Source organism: Podarcis muralis, chromosome 8 (genome assembly GCF_964188315.1).
Source record: "Podarcis muralis chromosome 8, rPodMur119.hap1.1, whole genome shotgun sequence".
NCBI lineage: Eukaryota > Metazoa > Chordata > Lepidosauria > Squamata > Lacertidae > Podarcis > Podarcis muralis.
The window spans coordinates 50,144,271-50,168,073 of NC_135662.1; the positions used below are offsets into that span (position 1 = coordinate 50,144,271).

General features: G+C 40.8%; 1 protein-coding gene across 3 annotated transcripts in view; it reads left to right on the top strand.

Annotated features, from left to right (window-relative positions):
- The window catches only part of LDLRAD4 (low density lipoprotein receptor class A domain containing 4), a 266,839-nt gene that overhangs the window by 80,502 nt on the left and 162,534 nt on the right, over window positions 1-23,803 (top strand). For all 3 annotated transcript variants that reach the window (XM_077933182.1, XM_077933181.1, XM_028737421.2), the window contains one exon: window positions 16,745-17,232. In XM_077933182.1, coding sequence (XP_077789308.1) covers window positions 17,193-17,232 — 40 coding nt within the window. In that variant the 5' untranslated portion in view covers window positions 16,745-17,192. The remainder of the gene's footprint in view (window positions 1-16,744; window positions 17,233-23,803) is intronic.

Consider the following 23,803-nt stretch of genomic DNA (forward strand, 5'->3'; position numbering starts at 1 on the left):
GTGTTCATGGAAGACAATCTTATTCGGCTATGAGTGATGCCAAAGAAGAAGACCAGGACAGCCACAGGTGGGAAAAACCTGGTTCTTTTATAAGCAGTGAGCATGAAAGTGCCAGAGGCAGAAGGTGTAGTCAAAACTAAGCTGATGGTCAGGAAGGAAGGCAACGCATAACAATTTAGCAACAAGTCGTTCAGACTAATGACCTGGCTTGGCAACAAAGGTTTTACAGGAACTGATGTGTGCCAACTGGCTTAGGGAGTTAACTGACGGTATGAAGCTAGGAGAGATGGGAGGAGTCCTTTCAGGCTGGAACTGTAGTCCCTGTTCTACGTGGCACATGTGGTAAGTTGCTGGAGACTAGCTGTTGAAGACTACGGTTTGAGACCCACCCCTGTGTCATGGACAACATTTGTTTATTTAGGTATAATTTATATGCCGTCCTTTGCACAACTCACAGGGCATTTTAGAATGTAAATAAGTGAACAAGAATACATAATATTTGTAACCCACCCCCTTCATTAGAAATGCTGAACAATAAATTGCCGAATGGCAATAACTAACAGGCCTCAGGGACTTGAAAAGCTTTGGGCTAAGGTTCCTGTTTTAGTTATTTCCTTTTGAATCATGTATACCTATAAGATCTGGGAGCCATGTGAGAATTGGCTTCCCCTATTATACCTACAAATAGGAACCAGACTTTCAGTTAGATACCTGTTAGCTTGTGAAGAATAAAAGCAAAGAGGAGCACTGTTTGACTGCCACACACACAGCTTCAGAAGGAACTTCTACAAAAATCTGCAATAAACCTGGCTTCTCCCAGTCGTTACTCAGGAGAAAGTTGCTAGAGAAGGTTGGAGGTGGGGTTTAGTGCAAACCGTCCCAGTAACTGACCTCATTTCTGTATTTCCATGTCTAAATCCTACTGTTTCCTGGAAATGTTAGTTTGGTGAAGCAGACTTGTGAATATTTTGGCATGTGTTGAGATAGTGACTCATCACAACCCAATTTTCAAATGCCTTACAAAATTATATTTGGTGACAGAGCATGGTGCTTATCCAGTGTGCCAAAATCTCCTGAGAAGTCCCTGTGTAGTGACTTGATCACACACAAATCAGTTGCGTGAATTCTTCACAAGTTGTTTTACAATCATTAGTTCGGAAGCAGGGCCTCAGAGATCAGTGCATTTGCCCTGATCTCTAGCCAAACGTTCATTGCCTTCTCTCTCAGCCTAATAGAACTACCTGCATTGGTGCAGATAGCTGATATGGATCAGCAGCCGAAAGCTCCTGAGTCAAACCTGAAGAAGTATCACCAATCTAGGAGGGCACGAGATTTAGAAAAAGGGACAGCAGCGGGAACACAGATTTAACTAACAAGCCACTGCAGGAACCGAGAAATGAAAAAGGGCCTTTGACCCTTACTTCTTTTTTCAACATGACCCTCCAGACAAATGATTTGCTGACCAGGGTTCTGAGACTTGCCAATTCCAAACCTTAAGTTGTTGGGATTGTCCTAAGCAGGTCAATAGCTGTGCTATGGAGTGATGTGATGTCAGCATTACAGAGACATTGGCACAAGCGTACAGAATCCAGGGTGTGAATCTCTGGGACTTGTTGAGAAATGTTTTTGGCTGTGTGAATGGCAGGGCTTTAACTGTGGTTGATTTGACTGGCCTGCTTCTTATGCTTATTTTTAAACCATCATTTGTCTACTGTTGCTAGTAAACAGATGAGGAAATAGTACAGTGCACTTTGTTTTATATGGAGGTCAAGGTACCATGTTTCTTGTGTGCCATTTCCCTTGCTGTTGAAGCTTGACTTCCACTGTGTTTTTCTCATTATTTTATTTATCTTTTCATAAAAGAAACATAGGGTTTTTTGTGGGGTTTTTTACATAACTTGTTCTCTACCTTAAGTGCATGTATTCCACACACCCACACCCGGAGCAAATCACTGTGATTGCCTCAGGTTTTCACATATCGGTACCATTTTTAATTTATTTTTTGCCTGATAGTGAATTGTAGTTGAAGTGCAAAGCCTGTGGGGGAGGTCATTTCAGCTGGAAAGGAAATAGATAATACTGTTTGAATTTACAGAAGGAACACATTGTTTTGCATTTAAAAATGATGGAGCCTGATTGCATTTATGAACCCTTCCAGCTCTTGAGACTCTGTGTTCTAATCATGAGTTGCCAATGTTGATGGTAGTTCTGTTTCAAGCTTTTTACTGTGCTTCCATTAATGGGATGGTGTCTGCTCCTTCTGCTCTTCTGGCTTTGCACATTACGGTAAGTGTTTGTCATCATTCTCTGTCTTCTGTGTTCAGTGCCAAGTAAAGTGTTTTTTTGTCTCTCCACGTTGGTGGCCCTGGTGGAACTGAATTGTCCACCTGGGAGAGAAAAATAAGGCTAGCAATCTCCAGAGGCTTCTTTGATTTGCATGATGATATCAACTGTATGTCTTCTACCTTTCTGCATGATTAGTCAACATGACTCCAAGATATATATTAGCCTTTCTCCATTACACTGACAGAGATTAAGAGTACTGTATCCCACCTCCTTGCAGCAAGTCTCTTGTGCCTTTTAACAGGGATGCTAAGTCATTGTTAATTATCAAAACCTGCTTTCATTTCATTATTTGTTAAACCCATATATGTTTTGTTACTCATTTATGAAATATTCATTTTGTTACTTAAATTTATTTTATTGTGCCCTCACAGTATGGGATAGTGGCAGGGACACTGACTTCCACAGGTCTACAAAATGTGGTTTGAATGCCATATACATTCAAATAGAAATGCCATCTTGAGGGAACATGGAGTGAAAATTAGAAATGGCTGGTTATTTCATACCAAGAGTGGAGCAGAGAGGCCCTTATTGGTACAGATTCTGGGGAAATGTTCAGCTTCTAGATGAAGGTAGCTTGATGCAAAGGACTACTTGGGCTCCTGTTAACCTATGCATTTATTTTTATTTTTTAAAAGTCTGAAAAACTGAGCCTTGTGACTTATCACAAACTACTTTTGAAACTCCTCTCAGCTTCAAAATACAGTTTGCCATGTGGCATGGTGATGGCGGGGGTGGCTGCTATTAGAGAAAAACAAGTCTAAAGTCCCCCTGGGCTCACAGAACTAGCTTCATAGCTTTTTGGATCCTGTTTCTTTTGCGGTTGTTTTTTTAGTTTAGCTCCAGGATGGCAGATCTGCACTTTTTGTAGATTTTCAGATACTTATCTAGCAGCATGAATAAGGAATAAAGACAGAATGATGCATAGTCATCATTGTGCAGCTGCACCATGTCAGGACAAATGCTTATTTAAATATTTTCTGCTTGTGTTGAAAACTGTTGTATGTGTTTCTGTCTAAAATTAGTTTGGCATTAAAAAATTTTATTTTAGACTAACTGTAGGGGATGGAGGGGAGGCAGAGAACTAATTTGGGGTGAATTTGGTCCTCATCTTTCACTTCAGATAGTTTCTGGTACATATATGTTATCTTTTTCTGTAAGACCTGCTGATGTTTATCAGTAGTGATGACAACAGTTGTCAGTCTTGCTTAGCAATGTTTAGGGAGCAAGTTCTCTTTGTTATCTAGATCTGATTAACCTTCTGGACCAGCATGTCTACTTACTGTAGCCCAAACATGTATGGTGTTGTTTTGCAGAGCTCGCTCTGACTTTTAATCTGATCTTCTCCTTGTTCAGCTGCCGCTAAATTAAAATGCACCTCCATGTTTATGCAATATGTGTTGTTCTACAGCAAAAGGTTTGTCTTCTAGTTTTTAAAGAAGGGTTTTCTTCAGCTATCTCAGTGGTGTATGTGAGAGAGTCCTTTGTGAAAGAGTTTGTTCATTATTCTAAACTCATTGGAGAAATGCACAGTCCCCCCGCCCCCCGCACATTCTCACTCAGGCAGAAATGCAACTTGGATCGATGAAGCAATTCCAAGAAGGCTTCAGCATAGCTGGTGTGATACATCTATCTGAAGGCTCAACCAAAGTGGACTTGGCACTGGTCTGCAATAAATTTGGGTGTAGACAAATCATATCTGAAAGACTTAGTATGACAATTTTTCTAGATAAAGGTTCTACTGTTAACTCTCTTTGATGGACAAGGGACAGGAAACAGTAGATCTAGGATACTAAATTACAGTTTGAAAGCAACAAATGGTGACTGGAACTTTTAATTTTTTTCCCTCTCTCAACTTGGAAAGTTTTATAAAATACCTGTTTGTGCATGTATGTTAAGAAACTAGAAAACATATCTTATCTCCCTGTGTTATCATCACATCTCTTTTACATAACCCCATGATAAGTTACAGTATAGAATTTATATCTTTGAAGATGGCAAGATTCTGTTCGGAAACATTTTTTTAAAAATGGGTGTGTTCCCATCCAGATCCATCATAGGTTCTGTCCAAGCAGCTAGAAACTCTAATACAGTGGTACCTCAGGTTACATACGCTTCAGTTTACATACTCTTCAGGTTACAGACTCCGCTAACCCAGAAATAGTGCTTCAGGTTAAGAACTTTGCTTCAGGATGAGAACAGAAATTGGGCTCCGGCGGCGCGGCAGCAGCGGGAGGCCCCATTAGCTAAAAGTGGTGCTTCAGGTTAAGAACAGTTTCAGGTTAAGTACGGACCTCCGGAACGAATTAAGTACTTAACCTGAGGTACCACTGTACATAAAAGTGTGCCTTCTCAAGTCAAGAAATGTGTTTTGTGCGTGCTTAAGCAGGAACTCACCTGTACTCAGTTCCGACACCTCTCAGTTGGGTGCCATTGCTATTATAAGAGAACAAGGAAGGCAGTCATGGTGAGTTCCAGAACCTCTTTTTCTAGAAAAGCACTGTCTATAAGTATTTACAAATTATTATTTTGGTTGAGGTGAATAGGGAAGGAAGGAGACCTTCAGATGCTCAAAAGAAAATTCAAACAGTTCTTCTTCAAAGGCACTCTTAGCAACCATTTTCAGTCCTGGTCTCTTCCCAGTTATGTTATATTCAGTGACATTTTAGCTTGTGTACCTGAAGTAATCCTTCCTCCCCCCCCCCCCCCCAGTGTTTGGCACCTTTCTGCATTTTCTTTCTGGGCTAAAGAGAGTCAGCCCTCATGCACTATGGGGAACAGAGCCTTTTCGATTATATTTTTGATAAAATAATAAATTTCTCTTAGTCGAAAGAGAAATGCTAAAGGACCTTATAGTCTATCTAGTGCAGTATTTTGATAGTATTCTTGTATTTGCCCAGGGGGTGGAGATATTTAAGAGGTATGTACAGTTTGAAATATTTTCTTTCAGAGAGTAGACCTCAGTATTTTACACCCAAATGAGAAATAAAATGCTTGTCAGAAAGTAGATATGGCCCCCTCCTCTGCCTACTATGTTGGGGGAAAGAAAAGTGAATATAGTTCCCATTATTGCAGTTATGTTACAAGATTATTAGCTAAATAGAAATTGCTGTTTTACTTCAACAACAATCAGACAGGCTAAAATAAGTCCATCATCAGTCAATGAATCAGGGAGCAAGATTTGTAAAATGGCACAAGGCAAAAGCCACCCAGAGATTTACGGTATAAGGCAGTATACAAATTTCATAAATGATGATGATGATGATGATGATGATGATGATAATGCTAATGCTAATGAAAATGATAAAGGAAGGGCACCAAGCAGGAGACAGAAACTTGAGAATATGCTCAGTGGTGTCGTGTGCTAAGGCAAAATCCTGGGCCTGACCTGAAAGCTTTCATTTCTAGCAAAGAGTTATATCTTAAGTAGTGCCATGGAGTTCCACTGGTGAAGTAGCACTTCTGTTTATTCTCTTCCCCCTGTTTTCCTCACTAAATCATCTCCAGAGGGTCCCCCAACTCCCCAGATCGGATGTTCGAGGCCTGTAAGGGGAGGGGAAAGAGGAGAAAGCTGCAGGGGAGAGAATGGGAGTTATTCATACTCAATCCTGGAAGGTCATGAGGAGCAGGAGCAGGATACAGTGGTACCTCAGGTTACATACACTTCAGGTTACATGCGCTTTAGGTTACATGTGCTTCAGGTTACAGACTCCGCTAACCCAGAAATAGTGCTTCAGGTTAAGAACTTTGCTTCAGGATGAGAACAGAAATTGCGCAGCGGTGGCGCGGCAGCAGCAGGAGACCCCATTAGCTAAAGTGGTACCTCAGGTTAAGAACAGTTTCAGGTTAAGAACGGACCTCCGGAACGAATTAAGTACCTAACCTGAGGTACCACTGTACTGGTGTGGGGAAACAAGTGCTGGTGAGTAACAGCAAGATTGGTTGGTTGCTAGAGGTAACACTGGCAGCCTGAAAACTGCTAAAATGGTTGCTGACCAAGGTTCAGGTCAGCAGAAACCCTAGGGATATAGCTATGTGAAATAAGCAATAATAAAGCATCCAATTATATAGTTTTACATGCTTGTCCCATAGAACTCAATGGAACGCAGGCCCGAAGCGAGTACATATTAAAAGAATAACATGGCATACAGCAATAAAGTCTCATGCTCTGAATATATGTGGTTGCCAAGCTAAAATAATGACTGATTATAAATGTTCAGAAATCTGGCACATTGCCTTCTTTTTCTGCGTTGAAAAAAAATTGTGTATTTATGAGCAGCAGTTTGGGATTTAGTAGCTAGCCAGGGAACGTAAGCAGAACTAAAAAGCCGAGGAGTTTCCCCTCAAGGCACTTCTCAAAACCAGCGACAGAGAGAGGTCACATGCAGAAAAGGATTTGAAATAGTCACATAAAAGCAAAGGATTTTAAAGTCAGTTATTCAAACTGGAATTTTCAATAGAACTCATCTTCCAGCCACTCTTGATTCAGGTAGGGGGCAATTCATTTTTAATTACAATAATGTATGCCTCTGCATATTTGGATATACATGGATAAGTGCAAAAGAGAACCTTTCATTGTTGTATACCAGATATAATTTGAGGTTTTATGACCCAAGGAACTTGTGAAATTCCATGAAATAATGCTACAATGTTGGTTTTTGTTTTCTTTGATAAAGATACGGGACTTAATGTGTGGCGTGATAGCTTCCATTATATGCCTAGTGCTCTAGCTGCTACAAATGCTTTGTTTCCCTTCCTCTTGACTGGAATCAACAAATTAATAAGCAAAACGCTATTGCTGCATTTGCTTAATGGTAGCTTCCCCATGAAAAGGTAAAAGAGCATATCAAGGAATGTACTTGAAACAGAAGTGAAGAGGAGATGGTGTTGGTCCTCTGTGCCACTATTCTAAATGTGCAGCAAAGAGAAGAGCCTAGCAGAGGTTTCAAGTAAACACTGCTATCCCACGCCCTAACCCATCCCCCAAAGTCTTGAGAGACATGCCTTTATATTTTCAGTTATCTTGGTCTAATTCAAATATCCAATTGATAAATATGTCCTTCCACCATTGCAAAACTGGGATTCACACAATTACAATCCAAGTGTAAATTCTTCAGCAGTATTAAACTTGCAAATGACAGGTCTAAAATTATAAATATACTACCTCTCTGGTTGTGCAGTAGCCAACCAAAAACATTATAATCCATGATGAATATTAACCGGTACTGTTTGATGTAGGTATATGAAATATCAATGCAAACAGGCATGGAAAATATTGGTTTTATCTTTCATTCAGAAATGGAAGATTTCTTATTAAAAAATCACATAAAATAAAAAAAATCATAAAAAAAAAGAAATGGAAGTTTTCTTCACAGTTTCTTCTAACTAGAGATTACTTAGTGTTCTGAAGAATAAAACTGGAAAGAGATTTAACACTTTCATTCATATCTCCCACTACTTCTTAGATCCAGCTCTGAGTTTCAGCTCAGTGGAACTGAGGACTTTCATGGCAAGGAGCAGCAATTTACACCCATTGATCAGAGGCTGTTAAATGAACTTTCCTCTAGAATCATTGATTTCCCCTTTTGATTTTTTAGAAGGGGTGTTAGGTCTTTTGCTTAGCTAGTTGGCTAGATTTGTTTGTGCTAGGTGGCAGGATTTTCCTATTTCCCTTTCGTTGTTAAATGTATTTTATTAATTCACATACCACCTTGAACCCTGGAAAGTGAGCTAATAAACCATTTTAATAAATAATTATTTCATTTTTCCGATGACTGTTTTTTATTTATTTTTATTTATTGAATTTATATACCACCCTATACCTGGAGGCCTCAGGGTGGTTCACATAAAAAGATCACAGTATATAAAATAAAAATAAAAGCAATAACCCAATAATACCCCTCCCCCAAAAGAGCCACATTTTAAAAGGGTATGGGATGTTGATCAGGTCAACCAAAGGCCTGGTTAAAAAGGAACATTTTTGCCTGGCGCCTAAAGGTGTATATTATTATTATTATATTATTATTATTATTATAATTATATTATTCGGTCCCAGCGCCTGCCAACCTAGCAGTTCGAAAGCACCCCCGGGTGCAAGTAGATAAATAGGGACCGCTTACAAGCGGGAAGGTAAACGGTGTTTCCGTGTGCGGCTCTGGCTCGCCAGAGCAGCGATGTCATGCTGGCCACGTGACCTGGAAGTGTCTCTGGACAGCGCTGGCCCCCGGCCTCTTGAGTGAGATGGGCGCACAACCCTAGAGTCTGGCAAGACTGGCCCATACGGGCAGGGGTACCTTTACCTTTACCTTAAAGGTGTATAATGAATAGTAAATGAATTTATTAATAGCAACTAATAAAACAGATACCTTAAAAAGTAATAAAATGGTGAAAGACACAGGGGAAGAGGATTGTTTTGGATCAGAATAACTGACCATTGGCAGTAGAAATCCATGTTGGCTATTCCACACTCTTCCTGTTGCTCTGTCAAAGTGGGAGTCAGGAACAGGTCAGTAATAACTCACAAAGTGTTAATAAGATTAACTCTTTATTCAAAGAAACAAAACATCTCAAGCCTAGTGAGCACAGCAACTCTTTGCAGTAGGTGTTGCTTCAATGAGGCAGTTGCGAGGACTGAAGATCCTCTGTAGGTTCTGGGGGACCTGGGAGGGGAGCTGGTCACAGCAAGAAGATCCTGCCTCATCTCTGCCTCTTGGCCCCTCCTCCTCTCCAGCCTTCGCTTCTGCCTTTGATTCTGGACTTCTCTCTGCCACAGCCTCTTCCTGCTCACTAAACCCTGTTGCCCTTTCAGCTTTGAACACCTCTTCCTCCCAGTCTGCTCCCTTTTCTCCATTTGACCACTCATCATCATTCCACCACATAGCCCCTGGCTCTGAACTTTCTTCCCCTGGGGGTTCCCACCACTGCCTCTCACCACTCCTCATCCTGCCTGTCCATTACATCCACTGCACCAGAAAAAACAGTGGCAGAGTATTTTTCTGATGTGTACTGAGAAAATGTGCCTTCAACAACAACAACAACAAAAAAGTTGTAATTATTATTATTATTATTATTATTATTATTATTATTATCCCTCATCTGGCTGGTCGGCTTCCAATAAAGATTGAAAATACATTAAAAACCAGTCATTAAAAACTCCCCTAAACAGTTGCATTAAAAATGTTTCTGGAAAGGTTCTAAAGTTGCTTGGTACTACGGTACTGACTTGCTGTCAGTACCGCCTAAATAGCTTTTAATTTATTATCGGTCAAAGCCTGTTGGGCATTCTTTAGTAAAAATAATAGTGGAAAGTGTTTATGGAAAAGAGTGTTGGTTTTTAATGTGGATGCCACCAACTGACGTTTGAGCAAATTTGTCTTGCCCAACCTTAACCTCTGTGGAAGATGGATAGCAACACCTTGTTCCATTGACAACCATTAAAGCAGTACATTTGATGTACAGTAATGCACATTAAAGGAGTAGCATAACCCAGGTGGTCTTACTTTAAGCAATTGCAGGGCAGGGGGGAAATGACAATAGTGTTCAGAAACAAGTCGAGTCCAGAAATCAGATTAACCAGTTTATTTAGGGAAGTGAGAAAGTCAGTGCATAGGTGCAATCTAAAGGAAAGTAAAACACTAAGCCAAACTGTCATTGCAAAATGCATTACCTCTGCTGTTGGTAGTAGCCCCTGGAGTTGGTTGTAGGGTGAGAGACAAAGGGCTACAGCTACCATATCTATATTGCCTTTTGCACCCAGGTGGCTTTGAATGACAGGTTGCTAGGCCCAGCCAATTATAGAACATACGTCAAGAAAATGAACATAACACCTTTGGGAAGTTGGGAGATGGGGCTGTCAAAGCGTTCACTACTGCCAAAATTATATAACTTCTTAGCTAGACAGCAGACTTTGGGTTGTGTATTCAGACTTGGTTGATGGAGGGGAGACATGACCTCCATGCTTGAACATGATGGAGCGAATTCAGATACCTTAAAGGGATATGCAAACGCAGGGCATACTTTCGTGACAACGAAAAGATAATAAGCACATTTTACACTGGTAAGTGCATGGTTTTCTTTTTTCTTTTTTAAGTGTCAAATTTAACAAAGCAGTTTTTTTTTAAAGGACAGAAAAAGACACGCAATAGCTATACACACTGTCGGCTCATATTGTGAATACAATAGCCATTATTACTTTCCTCTAAAATTAAAGAATAAAGGACAATATAAGCCATCCAGGTGTCCAAATAGGTACCTACATGAAATTGGTGTTTATAGATACAAATGTAACCAGGGCAGTGAGGTCTGCAGACCATTGCAAAATGGATGGTGAGCATTTACCCTTTTCAGGCTTGAAATATAAGTCTCTTGGCAACCATAAGGGTTGCAGCACCCCTTTTGTTTTAACCCCCATGATACAGGAATATAATGTAAAAAGTACATGAACATCTGCGAATGTATTTAATTTGGGCAGTACAAAATTTATACAGATAACAACTTCAGATTAAAAATACTATATCACCAGACATGCCTACATCTTATTTCTCAACAAGGCCTTTCAAGCATTATATCTCCAGCATCAATGTGTATTTGACACTACCTTCCTGTACAAATGTTATCGAGTCCAATATACCCCAAAGAATATTTTTTGTAGGATAAGTTTCAAATATAAAACATTCCTTATAGATTCTAAAGCAATTTTCCATTGTTTAGGTTGTATGGCACATTCTAATTCCCTGTTCTACAACTCTTTTAAGTTATTGAACATCAACTTTCCAAAAGTCCCATAGGCCTTTATAGGCAGCAGTTGTGGATTTAGCTTTCCGAGAAGATTCATTTATTCCCTCCAATAATTTAGGAAATGCCAAAGCACTCGATGTAGACAGTGCATAAACAGACTCCAACATGTGTTGTATTTGCAGATGTTGCCATTCTGCACTCACTGGTAAATGATATTTAAACCACAATATGGAAAACGACAAGAACTCTTCATCTGAACTTATCAGCTGATCTAACATCTAAATCCCACAATAGACCCATTTCTTCCACAAAAAAACCCTGCCTCTCTTACCTTCAGATCTTGACAACCCCATAAAGTTTATTTGGCATAAGCATATGGGTCAAATTGTATATGACTATACACCACGTCTCTCTAGTTGCTAAAATTGTAAGTGTTATGGGTCCTTTCCTTTTTTTATACTTAGCCCCAAAGCTAACTATTCTAGAGTGTATAAATACGGTAAATTACACATGGAGGGGTATTATTATTAATAGCAAATTATATTCATGTGGGATAGAATTATACGTCCATAGTCTTCTTTGTGTTAGGAAAGATATTTAGTCTCCATGCTAAGATGTTATGAAACAAAGTGAATTTTGGAAAAGTTTCAGGCTAGAGTATATTTCTTGACTGTTATCTAGAAAAATTGCAGCTGACTTATTGCTTTCTTCATTAGGCTGTTAAAGCTTTCATATTGGGAGTTATTATTTTTCCTGTGACTGAAAGTTTCCTTCAGCCCTAAATATGGTGATTTTTTTTTGGCATTATGGAGTGTTCAGTGCATTTTTGTGGATTTTATCATACAACTAAGTCAAAATGGAAGAAGTATACCTTTGTCTGAGCCTTCAGGCTACCTAGAAACTGAATTCAGTTTACTCATGCTTGCTTAAGAGCTTACTTTTTAAAAGCATCATTATCATGGAAGGATTTTCCCCCCCTGGTGGAGCACTTTCCAGGTTAAGTGTGTTTTTGTGAAGGATATTAGAGATGGATGCAGGCTTAGTTGGTTAAAGAAAATCTCAGTTGAAGTCCTTTTGTACTTAGTAGGATTTATTTCTGAATCAACATGCATCAGATTGTACAGTTGGGGAGGAAATACATACACATGTTTATAGATAGAAAGTACACATATAATTTCTGTTATATAACAAAGATTAATGCAGTAGGTGACTGCCTGTGACAATGATTGAATGCATTTTCCATTCTCTTCAGTGGAAGAGTCTTGCATATATCAGTCTTGTTTTGGAGATTGCCAATTCCAAATTGTAAAAAAAAGCATTGTCTGTCTCAGTTCTGTGAGCCTTGGTGCCAGGAACACCCTGCAGCCGATTGCGTCTACAGTTCTTTCAACTCTGTTTGCTTGTCTGGATAATGTTCTACATTTGCACTTCTTTATTTAGCGCCCAGACGGAAGATGTTGACTACTGGGACAGTGTAAATAAATCAAATTAATTCTTGCAGCATGGTTTGATTTGCAGGAGCAAACCAGAACTCGCTTTGCCCAGTAATGTATATGACAGTGTAGGGGCTTTCTCCCTAGATTCTTTTGGCTCCTGAGCAGCTGCTGGCCACAGCAGATGGACTTTTGCAGCACTAGCTGATCTAACCTTCCAGGAAGATGTGAATTTCTATGAGCATTTCCTCAATACATTTGCAGTCATGGTCTGCTCATTAAGCTGTTCTGTGAATGATTAAGCATTTTATAAATGAGTTCTATTTTTTTGCAAGAGCTCAACTGTGCTCAGATGGTAAAAATATCTTCTGGAGTGGCAGACTTTAGGAAAGCTACATGCTGATGTGCACTTGTTTCTATGATTTTGTTGACTTCATCAGTGCTTGCAATATTCTATCGAACTAATTTGGTGTTGAACTGACATAAAAAGCCAGCTTACTTCTCTATGTCAGTATTCTGTGGCTAGAACCAGGAACCACATGGTGTGTTCAAGCCTCAAAGCCCTCTAAAATATTGTTGCTGTGATGTCTTGACCTGAATATGCAGGTAGAAAAGAATACCTATTTCAGTAGGTCTGTAGGTGGCCAGCCACACCTGATTTTAGGCCCAGAGAATATAATTATTATTATATCTGACGGGGTTGCCCCTGCCACTCTGGGCAGCTTCCAGCAAAATATAAAGGGACAAAACATAACACTGAAAGCTTCCTGAAACAGGGCTGCCTTCAGGTGTCTACGAAAGGTCTTATAATTGTTCAACTCTTTGACATCTGATGGGATGTCCCTAGGTGGGTGCAGTAACTGAGTGCAGTTGGGTGGGTGCAGTTACTGAGAAGGCCCTCTGCCTGGTTTCCTGTAACTTCATTTCTCACAATGAGGGAACTGCCAGAAGGCCCTCAGCGCTGGACCTCAGTGATGGGGATGGAGAAGCTCCTGCAGGTATACAGTGCCGAACCCATTTCGAGCTTTAAAGGTCAACACGAACACTTAGATTTGTGTTCAGAAATGTACAGGGAGCCAATACAGATCTTTTAGGACCAGTGTTATACAGTGGTACCTCGGGTTACAGACGCTTCAGGTTACAGATTCCGCTAATAGATTCCAGAAATAGTACCTCGGGTTAAGAACTTTGCTTCAGGATGAGAACAGAAATCGCACAGTGGCAGCAGCGGGAGGCCCCATTAGCTAAAGTGGTATCTCAGGTTAAGAACAGTTACAGATTAAGACCGGACCTCCGGAATGAATTAAGTTATTAACCTGAGGTACCACTGTATGGCCCCAGCGGCTGCTCCCAGTCACCAGTCTAGCAGCCACATTCTGGATTAGTTGTTTCTGAGTCACCTTCAAAAGTAGTCCCATGTAAAGCGCATTGCAGTAATCCAAATGGCAGATAACCAGATGATGTACCATTCTAGTGAGACAGTGGGCAGAAAGGCAAGATCTCAGCTGGCGTACCAGATGGAACTGGTAAACAGCCACCCTGGATACAGAGTTGACCTGTGCCTTCATGGACGTCTGTGAGTCCAGAAGCTAGAAAATGGGGAAATGCAGGAAGGAGGATCCTGTCTGCTATACTGACCAGGAAATAACACAAAGACAGGTTCCTCATATTTATATTACATATAGTCAGTCCATGGGCTTCATATACTGCTTGCCAGTCAAAGAGGTGATAATACCTAGTTGACAGAGCGATGCCTGCTGTGTTTGAAGCTCTTGCTTTCTGCTTCCAGTTTCTTCACATTCTTCACTATTAGATACAGATGGGTAGCCGTGTTGGTCTGCCATAGTCAAAACAAAAAAAATTCCTTCCAGTAGCACCTTAAAGACCAAAAGAAGAAGAAGTGTGCATGCACACAAAAGCTCATACCAAGAACTAACTTAGTTGGTCTTTAAGGTGCTACTGGAAGGAATTTTTTTTGTTTTCACTATTAGAGATATGGTTGCCCCTAAATCTGAGATGGGGAACATCTGTTGCCCCAGATGTTGTTGGGATTCCATATCTCCTCAGCCGGCACCAGATCCACCACATGTGTACACCAGGCTGGTGATGGTTCTTTGTAAACATGATAGCCCTTTCAGACTGGGGGTGAGCAAACAATGGAGTTAAAGTATAGTGCCTTGGGGAAGGTATTTGCAGTTTTCTGCATAATGCATTTAAACATGTTTCTTATTTGTTACGCACAGTCTGCACATATTCTCTCAGAGTAGTACACCTATTTTTTGTAAGGATGTCACACTTTCCCAGGACTCATAACACAATATTTTTCTACCTGGTTAAAATAAGATGCCTCCTTCAAATAGCAAATTCACTTGCTGTTGTAATTGGTGTGTGGAACATACTGATTCGCAGAAGTCCTGCCAAAGATGCTTTGGGACATTCCAGGAATCAAGAGTTGAAATCAGACTTTGGTTTTACAAATAATGAAAGGGAAATAAATAACACACAGCCAGCAACACCCTGGAATGCCACTTAAAAAAACACAACTGAATCTGACCGGGTCATAAAAACCTTTAGACCATGAGCTCTGAAGCTGTGTCACCGTCATCAGCCTTTTAAATCAACAGCAAAAGTGGGTGGATCCAGCCCACATTCAAGAGTGCTTCTATGCCACTATGTAATACGAGACAGAACGCAATTGGTGGCTTCTGGAAAAGAGGCCTGTGCAGCTTGTCTTCCGACATAGGAAGGCCTCTTGTCCTTAAGTACTTTTCCCTTTCTGGAAATAGACTATCCCTAGCTTCAGACTCAAATTGTGAGCAGCGCTGGCCCCCGGCCTCTTGAGTGAGATGGGCGCACAACCCTAGAGTCTGTCAAGACTGGCCCGTACGGGCAGGGGTACCTAGACTGGCCCGTACGGGCAGGGGTACCTTTACCTTTAATATTTTGAAGGCCGGGGGGTGGGGTGGGGGGATCAGTTTCCCCTGATTAAGGTAGAGACTGGTTTGGGGCCCACCTCAGCTGGATCCCCATTGCAACCTGCTTACATCTCCAAGATAAGGAGATGACTACCATTGAGTCCTAAATGGCAAATAACTAAAAAGGTAAAGGTAAAGGTACCCCTGCCCGTACGGGCCAGTCTTGACAGACTCTAGGGTTGTGCGCTCATCTCACTCTATAGGCTGGGAGCCAGCGCTGTCCGCAGACACTTCCGGGTCACGTGGCCAGCGTGACAAGCTGCATCTGGCGAGCCAGCGCAGCACACGGAACGCCGTTTACCTTCCCGCTGGTAAGCGGTCCCTATTTATCTACTTGCATCCGGGGGTGCTTTCGAACTGCTAGGTTGGCAGGCGCTGGGACCGAACGACGGGAGCGCACCCCGCTGCGGGGATTCGAACCGCCGACCATGCGATCGGCAAGTCCTAGGCACTGAGGTTTTACCCACAGCGACACCCGCGTCCCTTTTGGCAAAATAACTAGCTGCGTTTAAAACTATAAAGGAAAAGGGGTGGGAATACCTGTTTGTGCACACCCAGTGGGGGCTGCACCACAGGAGAAAGGAGAAGACATGGAAATGGGAGTGACCCGTATGCAAGGGGGAGAATGGCAGAGGTTGGTGGGCATGGCGAGCAGGGACACAGCCCCCGGTTAAAATATAACGTTTAAAAAACCAACACAAATGCAAGGTAATTTTTTTGCTGAACAATAATTTCAGCAACTTGGGTTTTAAGAAAAACAGAAGTTGTTCCTAGCCTGCTATATGCGCTTTCTCTGAGGTTTTACCTCAAAAGGGCAAAAATAGGTGGTACATAGTGTCATATTTTATAAGAGAGTTTTAGAAAATGGTAATGGTGAGACCTGATTAATTTATAGAATAGGCTTGAGGGCCTTGAGTGTTTTTACTTTTCCCTTTTAACTCCAGTTTTGTTATTGTACTTCTCTCCCCCATCCTTACTAAATATGGCTTTTGAAATGTAAATCGTATCATGTTCAGAGATGCATATTGACATCTTCAGCACTGCTTCTCTTTGCATTTCAAAGAGTTGTGTGGTCACATTTTGCATTTCAGCAAAATTGCAGTATTTTCCGTCTAAGGATCTACTTTTATGTGGGCAATCACTCCCTACTAAATGGGGTGTTTGCGTGTGCACAGACGCACATGGTCTTATTCCCTGAATGTTGTGAATCTTGCTGTAAGTCATCAGGAAACATCTTTTTCCTTTTTAATTTCTCAGCTTGCCTGAGGGGGAGGTGAAGCTCAAAGAGAACACAGAAGACAAATGAAGACCACATCTGGCTGAATCCTAAGGAAAGTAAGCAAGCAAACCCAGTGATGTTTTCTGAGCAGAGGACTAGAACTAAAGTTTGAAAGAGAATTTTAAAAAAACAATGTGTGGAATGACTGCTTTCGTTTACATGGACACAGTGGCCAAAATTCTTTGGCAGGACGGTTGAGGCATGTGATCTGCACTTACCATTTGAATTTGACGCACATCCTTTTTACTGAAGGGCTCAAGGGACCTGGGAACAGGTGGGAATTGGATGATGCCAAATACCAGCTTGCAGGGAAGAAATGGACACTGACAAGCAAAGATGGAAGTGACTTGATAGCTTCAACTCTGGAAGCTGTCTCTGGAAAGGACAGGTTAAGACTGGAATCACAAACTTTTCTGGGAGAGCAGTATGCAGGAAGCTGGCTTTCAGGCCACAAATGCTTTCACAGGTAAGGATCCCCCCCTGTAATATCAAGACAAATTATGTTTTCCTTGAAAGCAAATGTATTTGTGTTTAGATAGAACCACTGACATATGTGAAAAAATGAGAAAACTTAAGAAAAGACCTGCTAATCTTTTCGTCCTGATCATTTCGCAGCATAGTGATTCAGGATTTGTCTGTCAGGTCCTTCAAAAATGGCTGTGCAGGCACAAGCAGAAGGGGGCAAGATGTACAATCATTTATGCTATGAGACCACTGTCCTCAGAGTCCTTAAAACTATGAATTTACATGCTGTTGGTGGAGTTTAAGTAATGGTTCTTGTGATACATTTTCTACTTGAGCATAATACTGAACTATGCATCAGATATGATGGGTGCATGCATTAATTTTTTAATTTACCTGGTGTGCACGGTGCGCAGGTCCAGATTTATATCCAGCTAGAATAAATATATTCTTAGAATACTTAATCTGTGTGGGCTGCGCAGAGAGAATGGGATGGAGATCTTCTACTATGGTCAGTCCTGCAGCCATTTTTCACACGAGACATGAAAGAAGGTAGGAACTTGCATCCAGAATGTCCTTTGGAGAACTTCCCAACCCCAAACTCTGGAAAACTCATGCGTTTTTTTGTTTTTGTTTTGAAGGCTTGAAGACTACAGTCCATATGTTTATACTATAGTAATCTATACTACACAAATCAATGTGACTCCTGTGGTATAAAGTGGATTGTGGAATGTGTGCCTTATTGAAGAGGCACCCAAACATTGTCTGTCAAAGCTTGCAGTCTTTGCTTTATTTTGGTTGGCTAGAAAACCCTGGGAAATTATGAGCAAAAGCATGCGGTGACCCTCTGGACGCCAACAGAGGCCACTTGGAAAAACACTGCGATTATACAATGTAACTTGTAGGCTCAGACAAAAATTCTTCATATGTGGGTGAACTTGGCAGATGGGCTTCACTTCTTTAGATGCTCAGTTTTTTAAATCAGTAGGAGAAGCTGAATGTGGTTTGCTTTTCTGTTTGTTTGGTTCAGGGCTTTTTGGGAACCCTACAATAAAAGGAAATGAATACCATCCAGGGTTACATTCTTTTCTTCACAGTGGTGAAATCCTAGTAGACCCAACTATAGTCTTTCAAAAGAAACCCGAGATTCATTGCTCTAACAAATGAAGAACAAATAGAAACTGGTTTTGAAATTCATCCAGAATTCCGTTATTTTGGGGGGTTTTAATAAAAAATAATAATCCCAACAACTTTAGGACCGTAGCAACACAAATAAGTATTAGGTATCTAATCTGCCTTGGTAAAAGATGCCAGCATTTTAAAGAATGTCCATTAAGCATATCTCACTTGTATAGACCCTTTAAAAATATTCTCTACCTTGTGGACAATGTGACACAAGTGTGCTTCAGAGTCCCCACAAAACAATTATGTTGCATTGTCTAGGATTGCTAGCTTTTTGTTCCTGTATGCCCTTTTCAGTGCCTGCTAAAAACATTCTTCTTTAGACAAGCCTACCTGGATGTTTACAAAGTTTAGGTTATTTTAATCTGTTTTAGTATTTTAGCTTTTGCATGTTTGAAAGTATGGTTGTGAATTCTTCTTGATTTTGTTGTTTTATCTGCTTTGAGGCTATATATATATATATATATATATATATATATATGCAGGTTTTGGTGTCCTCGGGTATCTTCCCGTGTAAAAGTTGGGGTGTCTAGGCGACGTTTCGACGAGGTCTCACTCGTCATCTTCAGGCTGGTGCTTTCGGCTTCTTGTTACTGGAACAGAGCAGGATCTCAGTGTTTGAGTTCCTATAAATACTGTTGAGGAGGTGTGGCCTCCTATGTTCTGGGCAGAGAGGAAGTTCCCAGGCTAGTGTGCCTTTTCTTCTTTTGTTCACCCCCCTGCAATCCCTACACAGATCTGGCTGGCACAGGCCACAAAACCACAGCTCGCCCCTATACACGAAGCCAAGCCAGAGCACAACTAAATGTAGTACACCCATCTTCTCAGAAAAACTCTTCACAAAGTTCAAGAGGTCAAGACACAAAGGCTTTAGCAACTAATCCACACCTAATGACCCACCTAAGTGGTACTCAGGATATCACTCAAGAAATCACTCAAGATATCCCTCAAGCAATTAAGGAACAAAAGAAGAAAAGGCACACTAGCCTGGGAACTTCCTCTCTGCCCAGAACATAGGAGGCCACACCTCCTCAACAGTATTTATAGGAACTCAAACACTGAGATCCTGCTCTGTTCCAGTAACAAGAAGCCGAAAGCACCAGCCTGAAGATGACGAGTGAGACCTCGTCGAAACGTCGCCTAGACACCCCAACTTTTACACGGGAAGATACCCGAGGACACCAAAACCTGCATTCCTGTACCCGTGAAAATCTACGAAAGCATATATATATATATATATACACACACACACAATCAAGGAGTATACGTATAAATTTCATGAAACAAACAGATAAATAATGGCAGCTTGATTTGCAGACACTGCAGGTGATACTAATTGTGCTCTTATGTCTGTTACTTCCCCCTGATATTTTTCAGTTAGGGTAGACTTATCTTTGAGACTTCGCCCTTGCTTTGGAGATATCTCTCCCTTCCAAAGTGTGCATGGCTGTTCGTGCCTGCCCTTGTGTATGTTCAAAAATAGAGTCCTATACTTCTGCTGTTGTAAGTCTTGAAAGGGAATAAGAAAAGGAAAAGCCACTTGACTGTAGTTCAGGGATAACCAATGTGGTGCTGTCCATATGTTGGACTCCATTAGCCCCAGCCAGCACGGCTAGTGGCGGTGATGGGAGATATAGTCCAATAATAGCTGGAATGCGGACACCATATTGGTTATCTATGCTGTTGGCTACAAGGATGTTCAGTGATGGAGAAGGCTATGGGCTTTGTGGTTGCCGCAAGTGCAAATGTTTTGCTATATATTGGGGCTTGCAAATGTTATCTCTTGCAGCGAAGGTAGTGCTGGGCCAGGAGACAGAATAAAGAAGTATTTCAAGATGAGATACTTTCCCCCTTTTACAGGGGTTTTAGAGCCTTCATCATTGTTTTGACTCAACTGTAATTGCACCACCAGTGCTGAGTCTACAGTCTGTCAGGGCTTGGCACCTTGAAATGTGAATTCTAGAAGTTTTAGTGGGCTACTCTCCTTACGGAGCATCCTGCCTCCTGAATAGAAGGCCTGATAGTTGGTAACATTCCAACCGGTTGTGAGCAAATAGTGTGATCATTTAAGGCTGTCTGCTCCTGGTATCTTTGACAAGCCTGTAGGCTTTCTCTTCCTGATGTGAGTTGCAGAGATGACAATTCAGCTGTCAGCTCTTCTACCAATCACTGAACAAAATAATGTGAGAAGTCCCACTTGCCTACCACATTGCTGTCATTTTCGCCTCCTTACAAATGATCCTTTGACATGATGTCAGTTGCGTGGTTAATTCCTTAACCTGCTTAAAATCCCCCAATATAATATAGTATGTTAAAGTGATTTTCATGGGTAACCAACAGTATAACAGTTGCATCACTTAGCATCTGTGGTGCAATTAATTCCAAGAGCACTGGCTACAGAATTTAGAGTTTGGGACATCCCCAGATTTAGTTATGGTCATTTATTTGTTTCTATTTTTTATTTCATGTTAATTTTAAAAAGCTTTAAGAAGTTATCTCATGGTGCATTTGAGATGAACAGGGCAAGACCCCAAACTGAACTTTATCTATTAAAACCCTTGGCATTGAATTCATGATAGCCTTTTTAGTTTATTTTTCTTTGTATCTGGTGAAATATTAACTGGGTGTATTGGATTTTAAAGTTGTTTTATTTTACACACAATAAAACAACTTTAAAATACAATACATATAGAATGTGTTAACAAAACAATTTAAAATTTTTAGATAGGCCTTTTGAGAGACTGTATTCCACAGCTACAGAGCCACAACTGGAAAGGCTCTGCTCCTGACATAAAATAATTTTAGCCCCCATAAAGATACTCTTTGGAGTAGAGCCTCATCAGTAGACCTTAAAACCCTGGGGACTCATGGAGAAAGTATTTCCAATGGGTTAGGAACTGAACTCGTGACTTCCAGAATGCAGAGCAAACATTCTGTTGTGATTTATGGAGTACAAACGTGAAACAAACCTCAAATTCTGTCCTTGGTTTCAAAAACAGATGCCTTAGAACAATAGCTTCTGGAGGTGGCTATAAAAATGATCAAGCTTAAAAGGAAAGCTGTTTTGAAGATACAGAATGCATTGAATTCTTTTGATTTTAATTTGCAACATAGGCTGAGACAAAGGGTGATAATTTCTTTGTCTTATCCCAGTTTCTGAAGGGGTTCAGCGTCTATGCATCCAAATGGGTAGGGTTAAGGTTTTTGAAAAAGGTTTTTAAAGTTCTTGGGGTTAGGAACAGTTAGCCAAATGCAACGCTAGCGGCTTCACAAGATTTCCTATGCAAGGTGACCAGGGCCTCAGCAGAAAATTATTCCAAAAACCTATATTCTGTCCTGGAATATAGGAAGTAGCAGTCAAGGCTAGTGTCTGCAAGTGTGTTCAAATGGCCTTTTTAATGCTACTGAGCAGCCACAGCACCATATTTTGGAATAATGTGGCAAGTCCACTGAAAGAGAAAGCATAACATCCCAGGCAGGCTGACACTCTCACATTGTACTTACTTGAAAGTAAGCTCCATTGAAATCAGTAGGGCAATTCTGAGTAAATATGCATGGGATCAGACTGGAAGTGACTGTGAAAATATCCCCTCGCTCAGCAGGGAGGGGGGATGTGTCTGAGCCTACTCTAATATTATTACAACAGGTAATAGTTTGCTTGAATAAATCAGAGATGGCAAAAATAATTGGCAGAGCATGGATTTATGTGAACAGATGGTATACAGGAAAGAACAGAGAAACTCCAGGGAAGTGTGAGCTGTCCACTGAGTCTTTCATTCTGTTCCTGCTCTGACTTTATTTCCTAATGCTGTGTTGTCTAATTTTGGAATATTTTGATTATTATTTTTTGAGGGAAGGAAGATGGCCAGCTTTCTGACTGCTTTGACATTTGTGTTCTCCCTTAAGCTACTCCCATTTGATTTAAGGGCGCAGTCAGAAAGGGAGCTTTGTGGGGTAAATAAGGAATTCAGCTTTTTTTTTTTTTTTTTTAAAGATGAGCACAGTCACAAAGAATGTATCTTTGGAACAAACATCTGTGCACAATCAGTGCTTCTGAGAGCTTCATTGGTGAAACAGTTTCGTACAATGACAGTTGAATGTAGATAGCTTGTATATAGATTGTGGTATGAGAGAAGGGGCTATGTAAACAGGGCAAGTTTAGTGGTTCAGAAAAGCATGAAATGCTTGTTTGGGATATGAGTGATTCAGAAATTGTATGTTTATCCTGGAGGCTTAGACTATACAAACCAGTAATTTATACTGGCGGAAGATGAATATGGAGCCCGGCTGTGTATTCAATCAGTTCCTGATTTAAATGGAAAAAATGGAAATTGCAGATGACGCACTATTTCCCCTCCCCTCCTCCTGAGTCTTATTATACTTGATCTGTTTATCTTGAAAGAAATGCTCTGTGTACACTGTTACAAATATTGCCCCTCAGTTCTCCGAGGCAAGACATTGGACAGACGTGAGACCTGCCAGTAAAGTGAGAAAATGGTTGGCTCAGCGAAAATTCACTGTGGCTTATTTTATAGCAGGGGTGGGGAATCTGTGACCATCCAGATGTTGTTGGAATACAGCTCACTTTTATTAATCCTTTTTTTTTCCAATCATTGGCCATGCTGGCTGGGGTTGATGGAAGCTGGGAGTCCAACAACATCGAGGGTCACAGGTTCGCCATTTCTGTTTTAAGGAATCTGTTCTACTCGTAAAGGAATGCATATTTTCTTTCTCGTTGGAGAAATGCAGTTTGCTTGCCAGAATAATTCTGTGGTGAAAGAAACTGCTTAATGTGTTTCACATGGCATTGGAGAGAAGATACAGCAGACGGTAACACATGTAGCAAATGTGGTTTGAAAAGGTAGCACGGATGAACGTTTTGTAATTGGGGGAGTTAAAAAAACACCGCCTTTTCAAAACCGCTGAGTGCTTCTCAGAGAATTTGGCTCTTAGGACTATTGGGTTAAAATACAATCCATTTTATGTGTTGTGGCAATGTGCTGGGTAGCCTCCTTTATTCTGATGACTAGCTGGAAAGACTGATGTTATGATAAATGTTCTGATAAATGATTGTCTGGCTATACACAGGACTCTTGTTCGCAGCTGAAATGGGACCATAGCAAACTTGGACAAAGGGCAAATTATGGCAACCCGAAACATATCCGAGGTCAGAAAGGAATCTTTAGCCCTGCTCAGATTAGCTAAAGATCCTTAGGGTTTTGTTTTGTTTGGTTTCTGGCTTGTTTTTCTTACCTGAGTCATCTGGAGAGATTTGCCGGGCAGGCATCTGCTTGTAGTACACTGTTGTCTGGATGTTCTGGGTTAATAAATATGTGTGTGTTGATAGGTGCTGTTTTGCGATATGGTTGCCAGCTAAAATTTCGAAAGTATGG